General features: G+C 45.1%; 1 protein-coding gene across 2 annotated transcripts in view; it reads right to left on the bottom strand.

The window, feature by feature from the left end:
- NSMAF (neutral sphingomyelinase activation associated factor) overlaps positions 1-16,802 on the bottom strand; it is a 61,913-nt gene that overhangs the window by 10,941 nt on the left and 34,170 nt on the right. For both annotated transcript variants that reach the window (XM_049633377.1, XM_049633378.1), the window contains 13 exons: positions 13,901-14,030; positions 11,471-11,542; positions 11,012-11,120; positions 8,408-8,584; positions 6,933-7,012; positions 6,290-6,380; positions 6,131-6,194; positions 5,123-5,174; positions 4,886-5,006; positions 4,354-4,485; positions 3,539-3,581; positions 2,828-2,991; positions 1,224-1,332 (listed from right to left, as the gene is read on the bottom strand). In XM_049633377.1, the coding sequence (XP_049489334.1) occupies positions 1,224-1,332; positions 2,828-2,991; positions 3,539-3,581; positions 4,354-4,485; positions 4,886-5,006; positions 5,123-5,174; positions 6,131-6,194; positions 6,290-6,380; positions 6,933-7,012; positions 8,408-8,584; positions 11,012-11,120; positions 11,471-11,542; positions 13,901-14,030 (1,344 nt within the window). The remainder of the gene's footprint in view (positions 1-1,223; positions 1,333-2,827; positions 2,992-3,538; positions 3,582-4,353; positions 4,486-4,885; positions 5,007-5,122; positions 5,175-6,130; positions 6,195-6,289; positions 6,381-6,932; positions 7,013-8,407; positions 8,585-11,011; positions 11,121-11,470; positions 11,543-13,900; positions 14,031-16,802) is intronic.

Raw genomic sequence — 16,802 nt, 5'->3', positions numbered from 1 at the left:
CCGCCCCCCCCCCCCCCCCCCCCCCCCCGCCGTGACACCCGCCACCGCCAGATCATCGCCGGGGAGCTCCTCATCTCGTCCGGGCGACGCCCGTGGCTAGAAATCATCCCCACTCCCGGCTTCCCTGGCTGCCACATTCCGAGTCGCACACCGTCCTGACAGCCGGAAAACTGGGATGCCTCTCCTTCCGTTCCACTCTCCCGGGCCATCTCCCAACATTACTGAACCCCTCTCTTCTTCACGCTCGCTCACTCCGTGGCGGAGTCGAATTTACCTAGCATCTGTTCACGATGACACCCCTGTCTGGTTCCGCCATCTCCTCCTAAAGGACCCTTTGCGTATTCACTGCCTTGGATGATAAGGCCTCTTTCTGTGCGTCACGTGGAGACGTTGAGACAAGGGAAAGCCTCTGTTGTAATGAGGAAGGCAGGACGCTTTCTTTTCAGGAGGCTGTGCTCTGATAGGAAGCCACTTGTCTCAAGTAGGTGGCACATTCAGTTCCACCCATGACCAACGGTGTCTGTGGCACCAGCACGTCGGAGGGGACGTCCGTGTCCGTGGGACGGGACAACGGGCCTCACCCCTGAGCTGGCGTTTTCTTATCTGTGACAGGATGGCTGACGGGACGTCAGTGCTTCTCAAGCCTTTCCAGCACAGCGCGTGAATGAGCTGACGGCAGAAGTCTGAACGCCCGAAACCCCTCTGGGTCTGACAGCAGGCCCGCATTTTTTGAAAGGATAGGTGTTATTTTGAAAACTCCTGTCGAACTTAGCACTTTAATCTCTCTCTCTCTCTCAATACACACATTTGTTGTAATTTTTTTACAAAGACACATTCTCCCCTACGATGTCCGTAAAATTCAACACCCGGGGAGGATACACTGTGCTTCTGCCACGGCTCCACACCATCAAAGCCGAGAGGGGCCGTGTGCCCCAGCGTGAGAGGCACAAATCTACCTGCTGACTGCAGACCCCGTCCTGTGCTCTGGAGAGACCAGGGGTAGAAAGGACAGCATGGGATGCTGACATAAATTCATTCTGTGCCAAACTTTGTCTCCCTTGCCACACTGACCTCAGATGGCTGGTCACTACGGACATTTCGGGGGATAAAGACCGATCAAGACAGCCCTGAAACAGAATTTCCACCCCCTTGACTCCACGTAAAACCGGGGGCCCCGAGCCAAGACCCCGGCCTCTGCCGTGATGGCACAGAGACACTCTTACTCTTTGTGGATTTTATATCGCTCGTGTAGCTGCAGTTTGGTGATGTTATTCCAGGCCAGTGTTTTGCTTTCTTCGGTCAGGTCCTCAAAAGACTCTTCACCTGGAGAGACTACATTGAATTGTTGCTGAGTGAGTCAACCCAATTACTAACGTGCAACCCAGGCAACAAATACCAGAATCACCATATTTTCTATTAAAATCAAACGACCAAGGAAACAAAATGCCCCACTGAAATAGAACTGCTTTGAAATGTACCTGCTAGGCAGCTCCATGTCGGTCAAGGGAAAATGATAAAATGTGTAATCTAAGTAAGATAAAAATCCCGTGGGGAAAGACTAAAAAGTACCTACGCGGTAACTGAAGTCATTTTAGACTCTTATCGGCGTCTGCAAAGTTTTCACTCGCCCCTAGCTTAGGAACCTCAGGAAACACAGACTGAGTAACTACTTCCTTGTCAGTAATCTTGCAAAAACCCGTTTCCGAAAAATGCTGCGTTGTCCTTTTGGTTTTGAGGGGGAGAGAGAGCAGAGATACGATCAGAGCTACGAGTGCCCCCGGACGGGACCAGCGAGGCCATCCCTCCTGTTTTATGAGCGGCTGGCACAATTACCCTTTCAAATCATCACAAGACAGTGGTACGAGCCTGCTGACTAAACAGGGCACAGGTTTAAGAGGCATCACAAGACAGTCCTATGGTCTCTATGACTTAACCCCGCGGGACATGACCTCTCCGAGAACTCCCAGCCAGCCCTGGCTCAAGGGCCCCTGCGAGCCACGCCTCCACGCCGGAAGGAGCACTCAGCTGTGTGTGCACAAGCCCGAAGCTGTGTGTGTGCCCGGAACAGACGCACAAGCGCGGAGGAGGAGAAATCACGTGACTGTGCTCCCCATGTTCCACGTCCTGTCAGACTCCTTCTGGGAGCCGGTGGGTTTGAGGCTGTCCTACGTGCCATGTACAACATGGATAACGGGATAAAGGGGAGTATTCTTTCCTCCTTTTCCAAACACTAGATGTGAGAACAGGCAGGGTCGAGTTCAGTTTGAGCACGTAGCACATGCCTGGCACACGAGAGAGACTCCGGAAATGTCTGTCAAATGACTGAATAAGGAAAAAGAATTCAGTAAAGAAAATAAAGCACCTGGAACTCAAGACCTGTGTGTGGGGAAGGAGGAGGAGAACTGGGGACGGAGGAAGTCCTTTCTGGGACAGAGCCGGGAGGAGCCGGGTGAAGCGGCAGGGCCAGGACGCGTCCACGCGGACGTGTGAGCGGCTAAGGACCGAACGGCAGCGTGGAAACCCACAGAGAAGAAAGAGAAGCAGAATGCTAACAGAGTACTGCCAAGTCTCATGTGACGTGAGTAACGCTACCAGAAAATAAAAGTAACTTGGTTTTCTCTGAAGTCAGTAGTCAAACACAAAACAGCGACAAAACCAGCCTTGTCAGAGTCGTTTCTCGGCTGAACTGCAGTAAGATGGCCGAACACACCCACCTCCAGGGAACGCGACGGCTCCCACTTCAGCTACGCTTCAGAATCTTCCGGAACATCTTCGTCAGAAAAGAGCAACACAAGGTGCTCGCGTTTATTCCCTTTACAAAACGTACCTGGAGAATCCGCTAGGGGAGCATTATGACCGCAGGTCTGGGAGAAACTTCTACACTTTGGGGTGATCCGTCGAGGATGGGGCGTCACAAAGAGCTGTTTTGGCGTCTGCCCAAATTCCAAGATTTGGGTTAGCATGGCCACTTTCTCGTCAGGGTCCTCGATGCTTTAGGACAGAACACAAATAATGCAGTGAACCTCGAGGTTCCAGTTAGTTTCTTGAAAGCATAAACGTCAAATGATGCAGGTCAACACGAGAGGTTAACCCTCACATAGCTGCTGTTGAGCAACAGCTATGTGCCGGGACTGCTGAAGCCTCATTACAGGTTGTTCGATCATTTTCTGAGGCTCCGGAATGTACCTAGTGGTGAATGCAAGATACTATTCATTGTGAAATTTCCGTACCTTAGTATTATTATTCACAGAGCTGCAGTAATCATTTAAAGAAGTACTTGTTTTTTTATTTTAGAGAGACACAGAGTACAAGTGGGGGAGAAAGGGAAGGGGGGCAAGAGAGAAAGAGAGAGAGATTGAGAACCTTAAGCAGGCTCCATGCTGAGCACAGAGCCCAACACGGGGCTTCCTTCCACGATCCTGGGATCATGACCTGAGCCGAAATCAAGTCAGGCGCTCAACCGACTGAGCCACCCGGGTGCCCCGATAAAGAGGTATTTTGTAACTTAAGTAGAAACTCCTTATAGACATACAAATACCTGTTCAAGTCTACACCTCCTTCGTAGGTCAGCGGATGAAATACTGAAAAAGGAGATGAAAAACACTATTGAAAGAGGTCATGTTTAGATAATATACACGCTGTACAGAGTTCTGTTTTTTTGTTTTTTTTTTTTAAACTCAACAGCTTTAAATTTTTATTCAAAGAAATTGACGGTCACTTTGCAAAAATGACTAATAATATCCAACGGCAATAAATATCAACTCGGGCTATTATCTCTCGCAGAGCAAAAATCTCATCGGCAGCTCAGACAGTCTGTTATCTCCGGATGTTTCCCCACCAGCACTTCAGGCCCCCACCCCCATCCCCCGCCCCGGGGCAGCACAAATCACCCCGCACTGCCCCGAACTTTCAGCTCAGCCACCCTCATGAGCGACACCGGAAACCTGGAGGCGGTAAGAACCAGACTGAGGAGGAGGTGGAATTCTGCCCGCGTCTGTCTTTCTGCTCAATTAATAAGACACTCTGGGGCCCTTCATAGGAACGGAGGGTGCTCTCCTAGTCTATCCTGACTGAGTTTTACTTGAGATTATTGGGTGGGATGGAGAGTACATGCTAAAACTGGAAGGCTGTAGAAAAACACTTCTCAGGATCACGGTAAAGTTGATGTTCTTAAGGCAAAAGTCCTTCCCCCTCTGTGGCTCAGTCTGATCCCAGAGGCGGGTGTCAGATGCTTCTGCCGCACCAATGCCTCAGTTTTTCTTTCTTCCTCTTCTTTTTTTATTTTATTTTTTATTTTGGGTTTGCTTTCGCTTTTATCAAAGGCTATAGGAACTTTCTGAGGCTATCACGTACCATTATGGGCCCCAACAGCATCGGTGCCTTTTTGCTTGTAGCCAAATATTAGATCGATCCACTCATGAAGGTGTTCTGACACGTAACCGCTTTCCAACGCCTCTTTGCTCTTCTGGAGAAAGTCCTCGGGACCTATTAGATTAGACTTGATCAAAACATCAGTCTTCATTTGTTTTCTCCCATTTCTTGTCTGCCCGTATGCAGACAGAGCTTCTAGGAGAGGCAAGAGGTACATATTTCTTAATGAGGTCCCCCCCGCCGCCCCCCATCACATAAAATATAAAGTTTGGTGGGAAGCGGGGGGTGGCAAAAGTCACGTTCACAACATTTAGGTCTTTCAAATACATATCAATGTTTTTGCATCTTAGACTCACAGACCATTTCTGATTTGGAATAGGACTGGTATTGCCTCATTTACATAGAAAATTACACCGTCATTTAAAACCACCCAGGCAACTATACATAATAGTACTCCAATGGCACTGCCGGGTGAGGAACTGTTGTAATTCAGTACTTGCACGGCGGTACTCACTCCGTGCCCAGGGTGGAAGTTCAACGTCATCCACCATCTGCCCTCCTTGTCTCTTGCCCAGATCCAACTTCAGACTGTTAACTAAAAAGCTGACATCATCGCCATAGAATTCTGGAATCAACTGAAAGTGTCAGGGGAAGAAAAAGAAAAAAAAAAGGAAAGGAAGAGCAACGAATATTTTTTCAAGCAGTTGGAAACCACAAGCCCAGTGGATCATTAGCTTTAATAACCGCTTACCTCTTTAAAGTCTGTGGCACCATCCAAACAGTTTTTCCAAGTTTCTGCAATACTAAATACAAAAAAAAAAAAAAAAAAAAAAAATCAACTGATCTGAACGCTCAGGTGAGTGAAACAGCAACCGCATCGCAGTCTATGCAGCTAGGTGTTGGTCTACGCTTTACCTGCAGTGACTCACTTCTCTAACTCACAATTCTCAACATTTGTATGAGGATCCCCTTTTACAGAAGAGACACCTCCCTGAGCTCATGCAGGGAGGGACACGGGGGAAGGACACAGACCCAGATGGGGTGTCTCCAAGTCCTTGCCGGGAGCCTCCGCACACACAGCGGCCGGTGCTTAGACACGGAAAACCTAGCACAGCCGTTGTAATAGCTCGTTTCAAAAAGGAATTATAAATAAACAAGCGTACAGTTTAAAAAATGATCGGAGAGGCACAGATGAAAAGATTAACAATGAATATTATCTCAGCATGGTGGGAGGCCAAGTGAACTTAATTTTCTTCTTCATATTTTCTGATTTTTTTTGCAAGGAAATATTACCTTTACAATAAAGAAGTTAAATGCTCAAAGGGAATTATATTCAATAGTATTATTTAGAATAGCAAAATGTCAGAAATTGTCTAGATGTCCAACAATAGAAAAACTGCTAAAATACTTAAATTATGGCACACATCAGGATATGATACGGGAATTTTAAAAAATCACTGTTTTGAAGAACATGTAATAATATGGAAATATGGAAAACTTCAACATCTAATACGAGGCTGCAACAGGCAGGACAAAAGCTGTATTTAAAAGAAGTTCTTACAGTTATACACACACACACACACACACACACACACACACACACACACCCACGACTAGAAAAAGCCTGAATGGAAAAGATATACCAATCAGTGATTCTTTACATCTCTTGACATTTTGGTATCCAGTTTTTGGAAGCAAACACATTGCACGTTTGTAACTAGAGGGTTTAAAACACGGTAAGGGAAGCATTAGGCCAAACCTGTTGAACATTCTGTCTGCATTATCAAACCTTCCGTTCTGCAGGCACAGCATGTACTCCGGTGCTAGAGGGGAGATCAGAGTAAAGTGAGACCACCGAGTCACCGAAGACGCCACGTGAAATAACACCGCATTTGGGAGCGAGGGTAAAGAACCTTACCGATCCTAACTAGGTAAAACAGCACGTAGCCCGGAGAAGAGTAGTGACTGCCGTACATGAACTTTGGCTCTGGCATTTCCTGGTAGCGGCTCTACAACACATGGAAAAAGATCCTGCTAAGTGCTGGCCTGAAAGTAACAACTGACCCAAGTAGTAAAAGCCTCAGCTCGTGGCATGGATACATTATATCCCCTAATTTCTCTCTTAAATAGGAATAGAAGGAAGGAAAAAAAAAAAAAGGAATAGAAAATAAAACTGCGCACACACAGTATTCCTGTGATAAGTATTTTGCTTTTCTTGGCTCAGTGGGAACAATGCTGGGCTGGATTGAATAGAATGGATTTTATGCATCTCTTGAGCAATTTACCAGAGCACCTTCATGAAAATAAATCAGTCAACTAGTGATCAGTAAACTCCTACTTCCTGAATTGTAGGCCAAAGATGCAAATGGCGGGTGAGCAGCGAAACCCATGGGGGAAGGCAGCGGGCAGAGAGGATAGTAAGAAGAAATATGACGTAGAGCCTCTGGTCACTCGGCATAGTCCTCATCTAAGTCTTGGAGAAATGAGTTTCCGTTACTATGGACACAGAGGCCATGGCTCGTGGCGTTGTTTAGAAGCCGGGTATCCCCGAACCCACATACCAGAAGTCTTTCCAGCCGTTCCTTGTTTAGAGCCCCTACCGGCCTGCTGAGATCCCGGAACGTTCCCGGATTGGACAAATCTGTAAAAATAAATACATTTTAAAAAACGAATTATTTAAAATAAAGCAAACAAGCTTACACTTAAGAACCTCACTTCCCACACAACAGATACACATGCACACATTTATTTCCACAAATAGTTTTTGAAAAACCTGAGACAGACCCATTAGAATTCTAGTGTTTCTGATAGTTACTTATGCAGCTGTAACGGTTGCAGCCTGAGCTTTAAGTTAGCAACAGTCACTCAAGAGTAGCATCTCTAGAGGCGCCTGGGTGGCTCAGTCGGTTAAGTGTCCGACTTCAGCTCAGGTCATTCTCTCCCGGTTCGTGAGTTTGAGACCCATGTTGGACTCTGTGCTGACAGCTGGGGCCTGGAGCCTGCTTAGGATTCTGTACCCCTCCCCCTCCCCCCGCCCCTCCCCCATGTGCACCAACGCATGTGACTCTCTTTCTCAATAAACATTAAAAAAAAAAGAGTAGCATCTCTAATTGAAAATGCCCTGAATATTGATTTTTTAAAAAAAGAACTACAAATTAAAAAAAAAACAAAAAACAAACACTATATTCCAAGGAAAACAACAAAAATAAACACATTTTAAAAGCTAGTATTCTTCTACAAGATTTATGGTTTAAGTTTGAATTATAGTCAACCTTATTTTTCTTATTTTTCTATTATAGCACAATTTGAGAATTGGGGACTGAATATTAGCAGAGAAATAAATTCTCATTCTTAGAAAATCTGTTATTTCCTTCAAGTGTGAGGGTTCAATCAGTCAACTGTCAGAAAGAATTTACTGCCCACAGTACGTTATTTAGAAATACTAGAAAATAAAATTATAATAGAATCACATTTTTGTTAGAAGTAATTTGAGAGATAAATACACAAAGTTAAAATGGTTGCCACTCATTTATGTAATTATTGATGGTTTTTATTTCCTTCTTTAAACATCTCAGTATTTTCTACATGTTCTGGAATGAATAATTATTACTTTTCGCAATCTCATTTTTGAGCGTGAATTTTAAAAGTCTATGACAACCTGGAACAAATTTTCAAAGTGAAAAACGTAAGTATTTCTAACGTGGTAATTAGAGGTAACGCTGGTAACTGGCTTCAAATCGTCCGCCTACTTTCTGGGCAGGTCTTTCCGGAAGTATGGCGGGGGGGGGGGGGGGGCTTTTTTTGGGACTAAAAAAATTGAGATAGTGGAGAAAACACCTATGAAACCCATATATAATTTATGGAACACTTATCCAGTGTCTCAGAATGGACATTAGCAACCTTCAGTAAAAAACAACAACAACAAAAAACCAAAAAACCAAAAATCAAGATGAGTTCTAACGTGCTTACATATCACAACACGATTCTCAATGAGAATCCATTCTTCCCTCTACAAACTCAGCGCGGCGGCAATTACCCAGTTGTGCGCTGCAGTAATCGTTTATTATCCACGGAAACACCGGGTACTGAGAGAGGTCGTTGCAGCTGCGGTCGGCCAGGTTGTTGAGGTGCAGGAGGTACTGGTAGTTGGAGAGGTGCCCGCGCTGCCACTGCAGGGTGTAGCTTTCGGCCGTGCGCTCCGCGACGTGGTGCTCTGAGAAGGACGGGCCCGCGGTCACCACCGAGCTGGGCGAGCGCTGGCTACGTGTTACTGAGCGTGTAAAAGCTAGGTGCCTTCAACGGAGGCCCTTCAACGCGTTTTTGAAAAATACATTTTAAGAAAACGAGGGGCGCCCGGGCGGCTCCGTCGGTTGGGCGTCCGACCTCGGCTCAGGTCATGATCTCACGGTTCGTGGGTTCGAGCCCCGCGTCGGGCTCTGTGCGGACGGCTCGGAGCCTGGGGCCTGCTTCGGATTCTGTGCCTCCCTCTCTCTAAGCCCCTCCCCCGCTCACGCTCCCTGTCTCCCAAAAATAGATGAACATAAAAAAAAAATTTTTTTTTTAAAAAAAGAAAGAAAACGAAAAGGAGGCTATGGCTGGTTTTCACCAAACAGCCGTTGTGTTGTGTGACTATCTCCAAGATCCAGGAGGGAATATTATCACATATATGGTATAAAACATACTTATGTATCAGATATATGAAAGAAAACAAATATGAAGGTATGGAGCAAATATGTAAATTACATGGTAATGCATAATACTTACTATATTATATATAGTCTGCCACATATACAAAGTGCTTGAGTTTTAACGCCCTAAAGAAGCCATGGCCGCTCGTAAAAGCTTATTTCCTCCATTTTTTTATGCAATCAAAACAAAAATAATCTTTCAGTCTTCTTTTAGATTAGGAAGAGGTGTACGACAGCTGGTTTGCTGATGCCTGTGCATTATGTATGCGGGTGAGGAGCAAGGCTGAAGGAGAAAAAGGTCTCTGGCAGGAAAACCTAATTTCTCAAATGAGAAGAGCCAGAAGGGCCACCCCCTCCGCCACCCAGAACACCTCAGGAAACTTGGAATCAGTATGTGGCACCAAGGATAGCTTTCCTCTCAGAGAGCATAAAGTGACTGACTGCTCTCTTTTGTTGAGAAAATTCTGCTGTCGACCTGTTGCTGGCTGCACCAAGCCACTTACCTAAGTCATCTGCTGGCTCAATATTTACTATTTACTTTTACCACGTTGCTTCTCCGACCAGCTAAGAGGAAAGGGGTTAAAAAAAATCAAAATGCTGCTGCTTCTCATTTCCCACACTCAGAACACCTCAGAGAAAGTCTGACCAACCTGAGGAATAATACCAGGGAGAATAAGGAAGATTTACAGAAGACAGGTTTTTAGGTCATGGCAAGTTCCTTGACTTGAGATTTGAGGACTCACCATGAAAGTTGAGTTTTTTGTTGTAATCTTGTTATATAGTTAGAGAAATAAAATGAAAAAAAAAAATTAATCAGGAGGCAAGAAATAACAGTCAACTCATATCAGAGCTATACTTAGGCATTAAATTGAACGTAAGAGCTTAATGTGAGAAGAAAAAAAATGAACTCTAAACCTACTAGAAAATAAAATATATTTCTTATTGAAAATAAACGATTCTTCTTTGAGGGAAAATTCCATTTCCAAGGGAGTAAAAGCAGCAAACAAAATTAAGATGGCATTCATAAAAGCCCAACATCTATTTTTGAAAATCAAACCATTGTAGTTTTCACGGTTTACAGACAACTCTGTAAACAAGAATAACTCAACTGAACCATATACAACTTCATATAGTTTATGCCTAAAAAGAAAAATATAGGTGTTCTTTCTAACAAAGGTGGGAAAATTCACATTTTTATGGAAGACTGAGGAAATATTAATTAAAAGCAAATCAAGTCGGCTAAGCATCCGACTTCAGCTCAGGTCATGATTTCATGGTTTGTGGGTTTGAGTCCTGCATCAGGCTCTGTGGGGACAGCTCGGAGCCTGGAGCCTGCTTCAGATTCTGTGTCTCCCTCTCTCTCTCTCTACCCCTTCCCGCTCACGCTCTGTGTCTGTCTCTCAATAATAAATAAACGTTAAAAAAAAATGTTTTTAAATAAAATAAAAAAAGCAAATCAAGTCCCATAGTATTGTACTGAGTACAAAAGGCTCACGTGCACCTTCGGTGCTGTTCTTCAGCTCTGCGATTAAGACCACAGCTAACGCTCACAGACACATGACTGGGTAACTCACGGCCTCATATTAAGAAACCAAGTCTTGGTTTTCATAAACGAATATAAGACATGAATGAACATAAAAACAATTAGATGGATTCTTTAGAATTCATTCAACGTGGGAGGTGTTAAAATGTAAAAAACATTTAAATGTATTTATCAAGAGATTTTAAAAGACGCAACTGGCATGAGCTATTACCAAGTTTCATTTCTATCTCCCTCGGTTTTTGGAAGGCCATTCTGCCAGCCACAGTCCCTGCTGAGGAGAACCAAGCAGACCCGGAAAGGGGATTCTACATATAGCAAGCTTCTTACTTCCTACCCCAGGCACTTAGGAGTTGAACTAGAAGATGAACAGAATAGAGGGAATAGATACAATGAAGGGTGAGCACCAAACCTAGATACGCGGCAATATAAAAATAGAGGTCATCTCTGTCTTGAGGTTCATAGAACTTCAGGTAGATGTCAGAACAGAGGTCATCTTCGGTGCAAAACACTTCCAAGCCCTGTAAATTCAGAAAGAAAACAGTAAAGTAAATAGCGTTGTATTTACCCTGCAATCTCAAAACAAGCTACGCGAGTACAAAAGCCTTTCAATTAAACATTTCTATTTTTTATCTGTAGGTCTTATTTATTTATAATCTCCACATACAAATTTGATTTAGTGACGTGTGTGTGTGTGTGTGCGCGCGCACGCACACAGCTCATATGAAAGAAAGACTCAGAGTCAATGTGCTTATGACAACACACCCGCGCTTTTCAATCACGCCCTGGGTGTGTACAAGCGGAGAGACCACTGGCTAAACTGAAGACATGACAGTCCTCCACCCAGAAGGGACACTCCACACGAACTCACCAAAGGCATGAGGCCATGTCTCCTCTTGTAAATGCGGCGGACATCCTGGAGTGTTATCTGCACCACGGGTTTCTTTAAAAGTAGAAAGGCAGCTTCAGACATCAACACTCTGACACAATTAGAAGCTGTCCTTTGGTATCAGAAAGGTGAAAAAAGGGGCCAAATCTTGCTTTTCCAAAGCGTTACATGTGAACAACTGGAAAGGGAGATTTTATGGGGCGCCTGGGTGGCTCAGTCAGTTGAGCATCTTGGTTTCAGCTCAGGTCACTGTCTCACAGTTCGTGGGATCGAGCCCCACTTCGGGCTCTGTTGCCGACAGTGTGGAGCCGGCTTGGGGTTCTCTCTCACCTTCTCTCTCTGCCCATCTCCCACACAGGCACACAGACGCACTCTCTCCACTTCTGGTTTTACACGCTGCTCTGCCCTTTTCCTTTTCCTTTTTTTTTTTGTTTCTATTTGTTTTTAAAATGTTGATTTAATTTTGAAGGAGAGACAGAGCACGAGCAGGGCAGAGAGAGTGGGAGGCACAGAATCCGAAGCAGGCTCCAGGCTCTGAGCTGTCAGCACAGAGCTGGATGTGGGGCTCGAACTCACGAGCTGTGAGATCGTGACCTGAGCCGAAGTCGGCTGCCCGACCAACTGAGCCACCCAGGTGCCCCTGGTCTGCCCTTTTTCACGAACTTTATGACCTTGGACAAGTTCTGTTACCTTCACTCAGTACCCAGAATATGAGAAATGCGCTAATCTATCGCTCAGGATACTGCCAGGCTGCTGCTGAGTGACAAGGAATATTAACGTGCTGGTACAGGTAACTTCTCAGGAATTTTGCTTTTTATAGATCAATGGTTTGCTTACAACTGACACAGTACATCTTTTTTTATTTCTGTAATCATCTTTATTTCTGTACAAACTACATTGTGTTAAGGCTCATAAACAACTACACTATTAAGCAGGTCCTCTAAAAGTTTTGTTCTTTATGAGGAAGAATATTTTCTTGCTTCTCTCAAGGCTTAAAACACTAGTAAGGGGAGAGCAAGGTTAGAAAAGCCACTGAGGGGTCCCTGGGTGGCTCAGTCAATTAAGCCTCCAACCCTGGGTTCCGTTCTGGGTTTCAGCTCAGGCCATGGTCTCACAGGTCATGGGACTGAGCCCCACGTCCGGCTCCATGCTGACAGGGCAGAGCCTGCTTGGGATTCTCTCTCTCCTTGTCTCTGTGCTCCTCCCCCACTCTCTCTCCCTCCCCCTCAAAATCAATAAATAAACTTAAAAAAAAAAAAAGCCACGGAGATTGGCTAAAAGGTGACACATCCGTGCTTTTCCCGAGTGAGAGGGAAGAGGAGCCCGCAGAGGCCAGGATGCGCAACTGTGGAAACTGCCTGAAGACTGGTCAAGGATCCTAGCCCAGAGATTTGGGAGGGGATGTATGCTCATACTGTGGATTCTCAAGCTATGGCACATACTCAGATATTTTCCTACGGTTTTGGACCCAAGCCACAGTAACAGTAGCGGCCAAGCCAAGTATTACACCAGGAGAGAACGCCCATCAGCAATGCGTAGGGTCTACTGCAGGGCTCGGTGAGGGTGCCCCGCCACCTGGTGGACAAAATTGTCATAGCACCACTTTTCACACAAAAGTGTTAGATGTTTTAGTGACATAGTGACTGAGTGACCAGCCTGGAGAATTTCCAGGATGCAGCCTCCTACGACAGAAAACACGTTCTTTAAGCTGAAAGCCGCACCAAATGGTCCGACTGTCTTATCATGGTGTGTTAGGATTTCTGTTCTTCTAATGAACCAGGCCAAAAAGGGGTGAGATCCAGAGAAAGCTACAAATCTTTACAAACTTTAGTGTGAAAATCTGAGTTCAAGTTCACTTTCTGGCCCAGTAAGCCTAAAGTCATTGTGAAAGAGGAGCCTGTTTCCAGAGCAGAAGCACTACAGCTGCCCCTTTCCAGCATCCGCACACACACCCCGCGCTAGCTGGCAGAGGGCCACTTCGTTCGCTCCTTTGCGTATGGAGACCTACTGAGTTTGTTCCTAATTAAAGAAAAACAAAATATACCGCATATACAAACGCATAAACAGATGTACAGAAAACATCCATTTCTCGAAGTGCTTCCGAGTAGAAAGCTGTAACAAACCTCCATTGACTCTTCACTAAAAGTGGGAGGGGCAGGGTTTCTTTTCACCGCACTGAGAACAAGTGATCCCCAAATTTCGGAAAAGACATCAGAAGAGCTCAGATCTGGATGAGCAGGCCTCGAGATGACACAGGGAGGCCTGTTAAACACGCAGCTGCTGGAGGAGAGGGGGCGGATTCTGATCCTCGCCAGGACAGGGGAACACTGTAACCTCGAGGTCAGGCTCACAGGGAGGGTGAGTAGTCTGGTGCTAACACAGCTGTCCCGCTGACCCTGTGTCCTTCCTCACCGGGTGGCCGTTGAGAGGCTGGAAATACAGGTTCGTGTCCGTGATGCACACGTGTCCAGGGTTCGTCACCAGCGGGGTCACCATTTCTGCCTGGCATTCCATGTGCAGCTTTTCAGAAACACTCTGGAATCTGACAATACAGTTTGCAGCAAAAGCGAGAAAAATCAGAAATCAATCGAATTTCTAGGTTTAACTTTCTCTAAGGGAGCTATAGCCTGACTATGCACGAGGTGTCTAAACACGACATTTAATACAAGAACAACGGTAATCTAAATTGGTCGCTTAAATCAAACGGGCATTCTTTACACAAACAAAACCCTGACATTCTTTTAAATGGCATAATGAAAACTTAGAAAAAAACAACAGATGAACTTATGTATCATAGAAAACAGACAAGTAAATTATACTAAATAATCCCTTATAGCTCAACTCTTCTTCCTCCCAACATAAACTGGCCTTGAAACCGTTATTTTTAAGTTTATTTATTTTGTGAGAGAGAGTGCGCACGGCAGAGGGACAGTGAGAGAGGGACAGAGAATCCCAAGCAGACTCAGTGCTCTCAGCAAAGAGCCTGACGCAGGGCTCGATCCCACAACCATGAGATCATAACTAGAACCAAAACAGTCGGGCGCTCAACTGACTGAACCACCCAGGTGCCCTGAAACTATTCTTAGATTAACGTATTTTGCTGTTTGGGGGCCACTAAGCCCTATTTTTATAGTCCCATAAGTCTTCTGGAGTAAATGGCATTTACTTCACATTCTACTTTAGGAGGCTATGAGTATATAATTACAATCACTTGTATGTCAGTTCCAAGGTAGTTCTTTTGTGGATTTACTGCAGAAAAACCAGTCACACATGATTTTTCCACTATCTCCTCCTAAATCGTTTAGTCAAAAAAGCCCATTTTCCTTTTTTTTTTTTTTTTTTTCACTAATTAAAACAAAATAGAGGGGAAACAACCATGTCATCGATATTTTAAAGCAATTCCTTTATAAAAGTAACTGGGATAAAAATAAATCTTCCCTGGGGCATCTTGGTGGCTCAGACGGTTAAGCATCTGACTTCAGCTTCAGGTCATCATCTCCTGATTCGTGGGTTTGAGCCCCGTGCAGGGCTCCGTGCTGACGGCGGGGAGCCTGCTTCGGATCCCCCATCTCCCTCTCTCTCTGCCCCTCCCCTGCACATGTGCACACATGGGCTCTCTGTCTCTCTCTCAAAAATACATAAATATTAAAAAAAAATCTCCCCTGCAAGTAACAATGGGACAAAAGCCCGCGGGACAGACTTGAGGTTCCTTGAGAAGTCAAGGGGACCTCAGAGCTCTCACCCTCACCACAAAAACCAGCTGGAGGGCTACACAAGCCTTTTACAAAGCCATCAGAAAGCTTAGATGCAAAGAAACCTAAAAGAAGAGAGAAACAGCTGGGTGGTGGGAAGAGGAATGACCTGTGTTAGAAGGGGAAGGGCTGAGGGATGGAGAGAGGTCTGCAGGGAAGCAGAAGGCAGAGTCAGGACTGAGAGTGGAGGTGCAAAGATGCTGCCAACCGGGGGGAAAGCAGACGGAGGTCGCCCCCGGCTCCGAAAGCAGGTGGTTCAGCTCCATGGCATAAAGATGGCTCTAGGGATCCTCTGAGGGCTCGGATCCCAAGCCCTGCTGGAAGGAAGTCTCAATCGCCCGCAGCAGAGACGAGGAATGGAACCAGGGCTGCGATAAAGCCCTGACCCCCCTCGATCAGGGGTCACATGGTCAGCACCCTGTCTGAGCCTCAGCACAGGTGGCCGGACAGAAGAAGGGGGCGCACAACTACTTTTGGAGGTAAATAGTATTTAGTTCAGTCTCCACAGTTCTTTTTAAAACCCAACACTCAGCATACGGTAACAAGTTACAAGAAACACAAAGAATCCAGAAAATATGACCCATGCTCCTGAGTGAAAAGATTCAATGGAAGATGACTCAAGGTTGGATCCACCACAGGGAGACTTCAAGATCATAAACACGCTAAATATCTAGAAGATGAAGAACATGTGTGAAGACAAAGGGAATTTCACCGGAGGAATCAAAACTAGGAGAAAGAACCAAGAGGAAACACTAGGAATGAAAAATCTGGATGGGAGAAATGAAGAATTAATTAAACAAGCTGAACAGACCGGAGATAGCAGGGAAGAAGTCGGGTCAGGCTGAAAATGGGTGAATAAAAAGTGGCCTGAAACAAAATGATTAAAAAAAAAAAAAAGAACAGAACAGAGTATCTGACAGCTGAGGGAATATACAAAACACACTGACATAGGCATAACTCCAGTTCCAGGGGAAGAGACTGAATATGGGGCAGAAGAAACACTGAGGGAGAGAATGCGGAAGAACCGACGAGAGACACGGGTTCTAGACTCATGTTACCCCCAAACCGTGAGGTCCCCAGGCAGGATGAGCACAGAGAAAACTACACCTTACATGCAGGCAACAGGACAACACATGACGTGACTTCACAGCAAACAGGGGACACCAACATACAAAAGAACAGAATTCTTTAAAATAGTGACAAGAAAACCAACCCAGAATTCCATATCCAACAAAAATGCCCTTCAGAAATGAAGGGGAAATAAAGATATATTCAGAGAGACCTACTCCGAAAGAAATCACTGAACAGGACTGCACTACAAGAAATGTGACAGAAAGTTCTTCAACCCGAGGAGAAATGAGACTAGATTAAACACACTGGAGTTGCAGAATGAGTACATGTTTAAATACCTGAGTATATGGAACAAGATGTATTTTTCTGTATATTTAGTTTACATACACACGTGTACGTAGCTAAATTCTTTTAAAAATCAAATGATTTTTTTTTTTTGAAGCAAAAATAAGAACACCGTGGTTATGGGCTTCATGCTAGATATAGAAATA

This window comes from Panthera uncia, chromosome F2 (assembly GCF_023721935.1).
Source record: "Panthera uncia isolate 11264 chromosome F2, Puncia_PCG_1.0, whole genome shotgun sequence".
NCBI classification, from domain to species: Eukaryota; Metazoa; Chordata; class Mammalia; order Carnivora; family Felidae; genus Panthera; species Panthera uncia.
The sequence above is the reverse complement of the archived record's forward strand: the minus strand, read 5'-3'. Positions and strand labels throughout refer to the sequence as shown.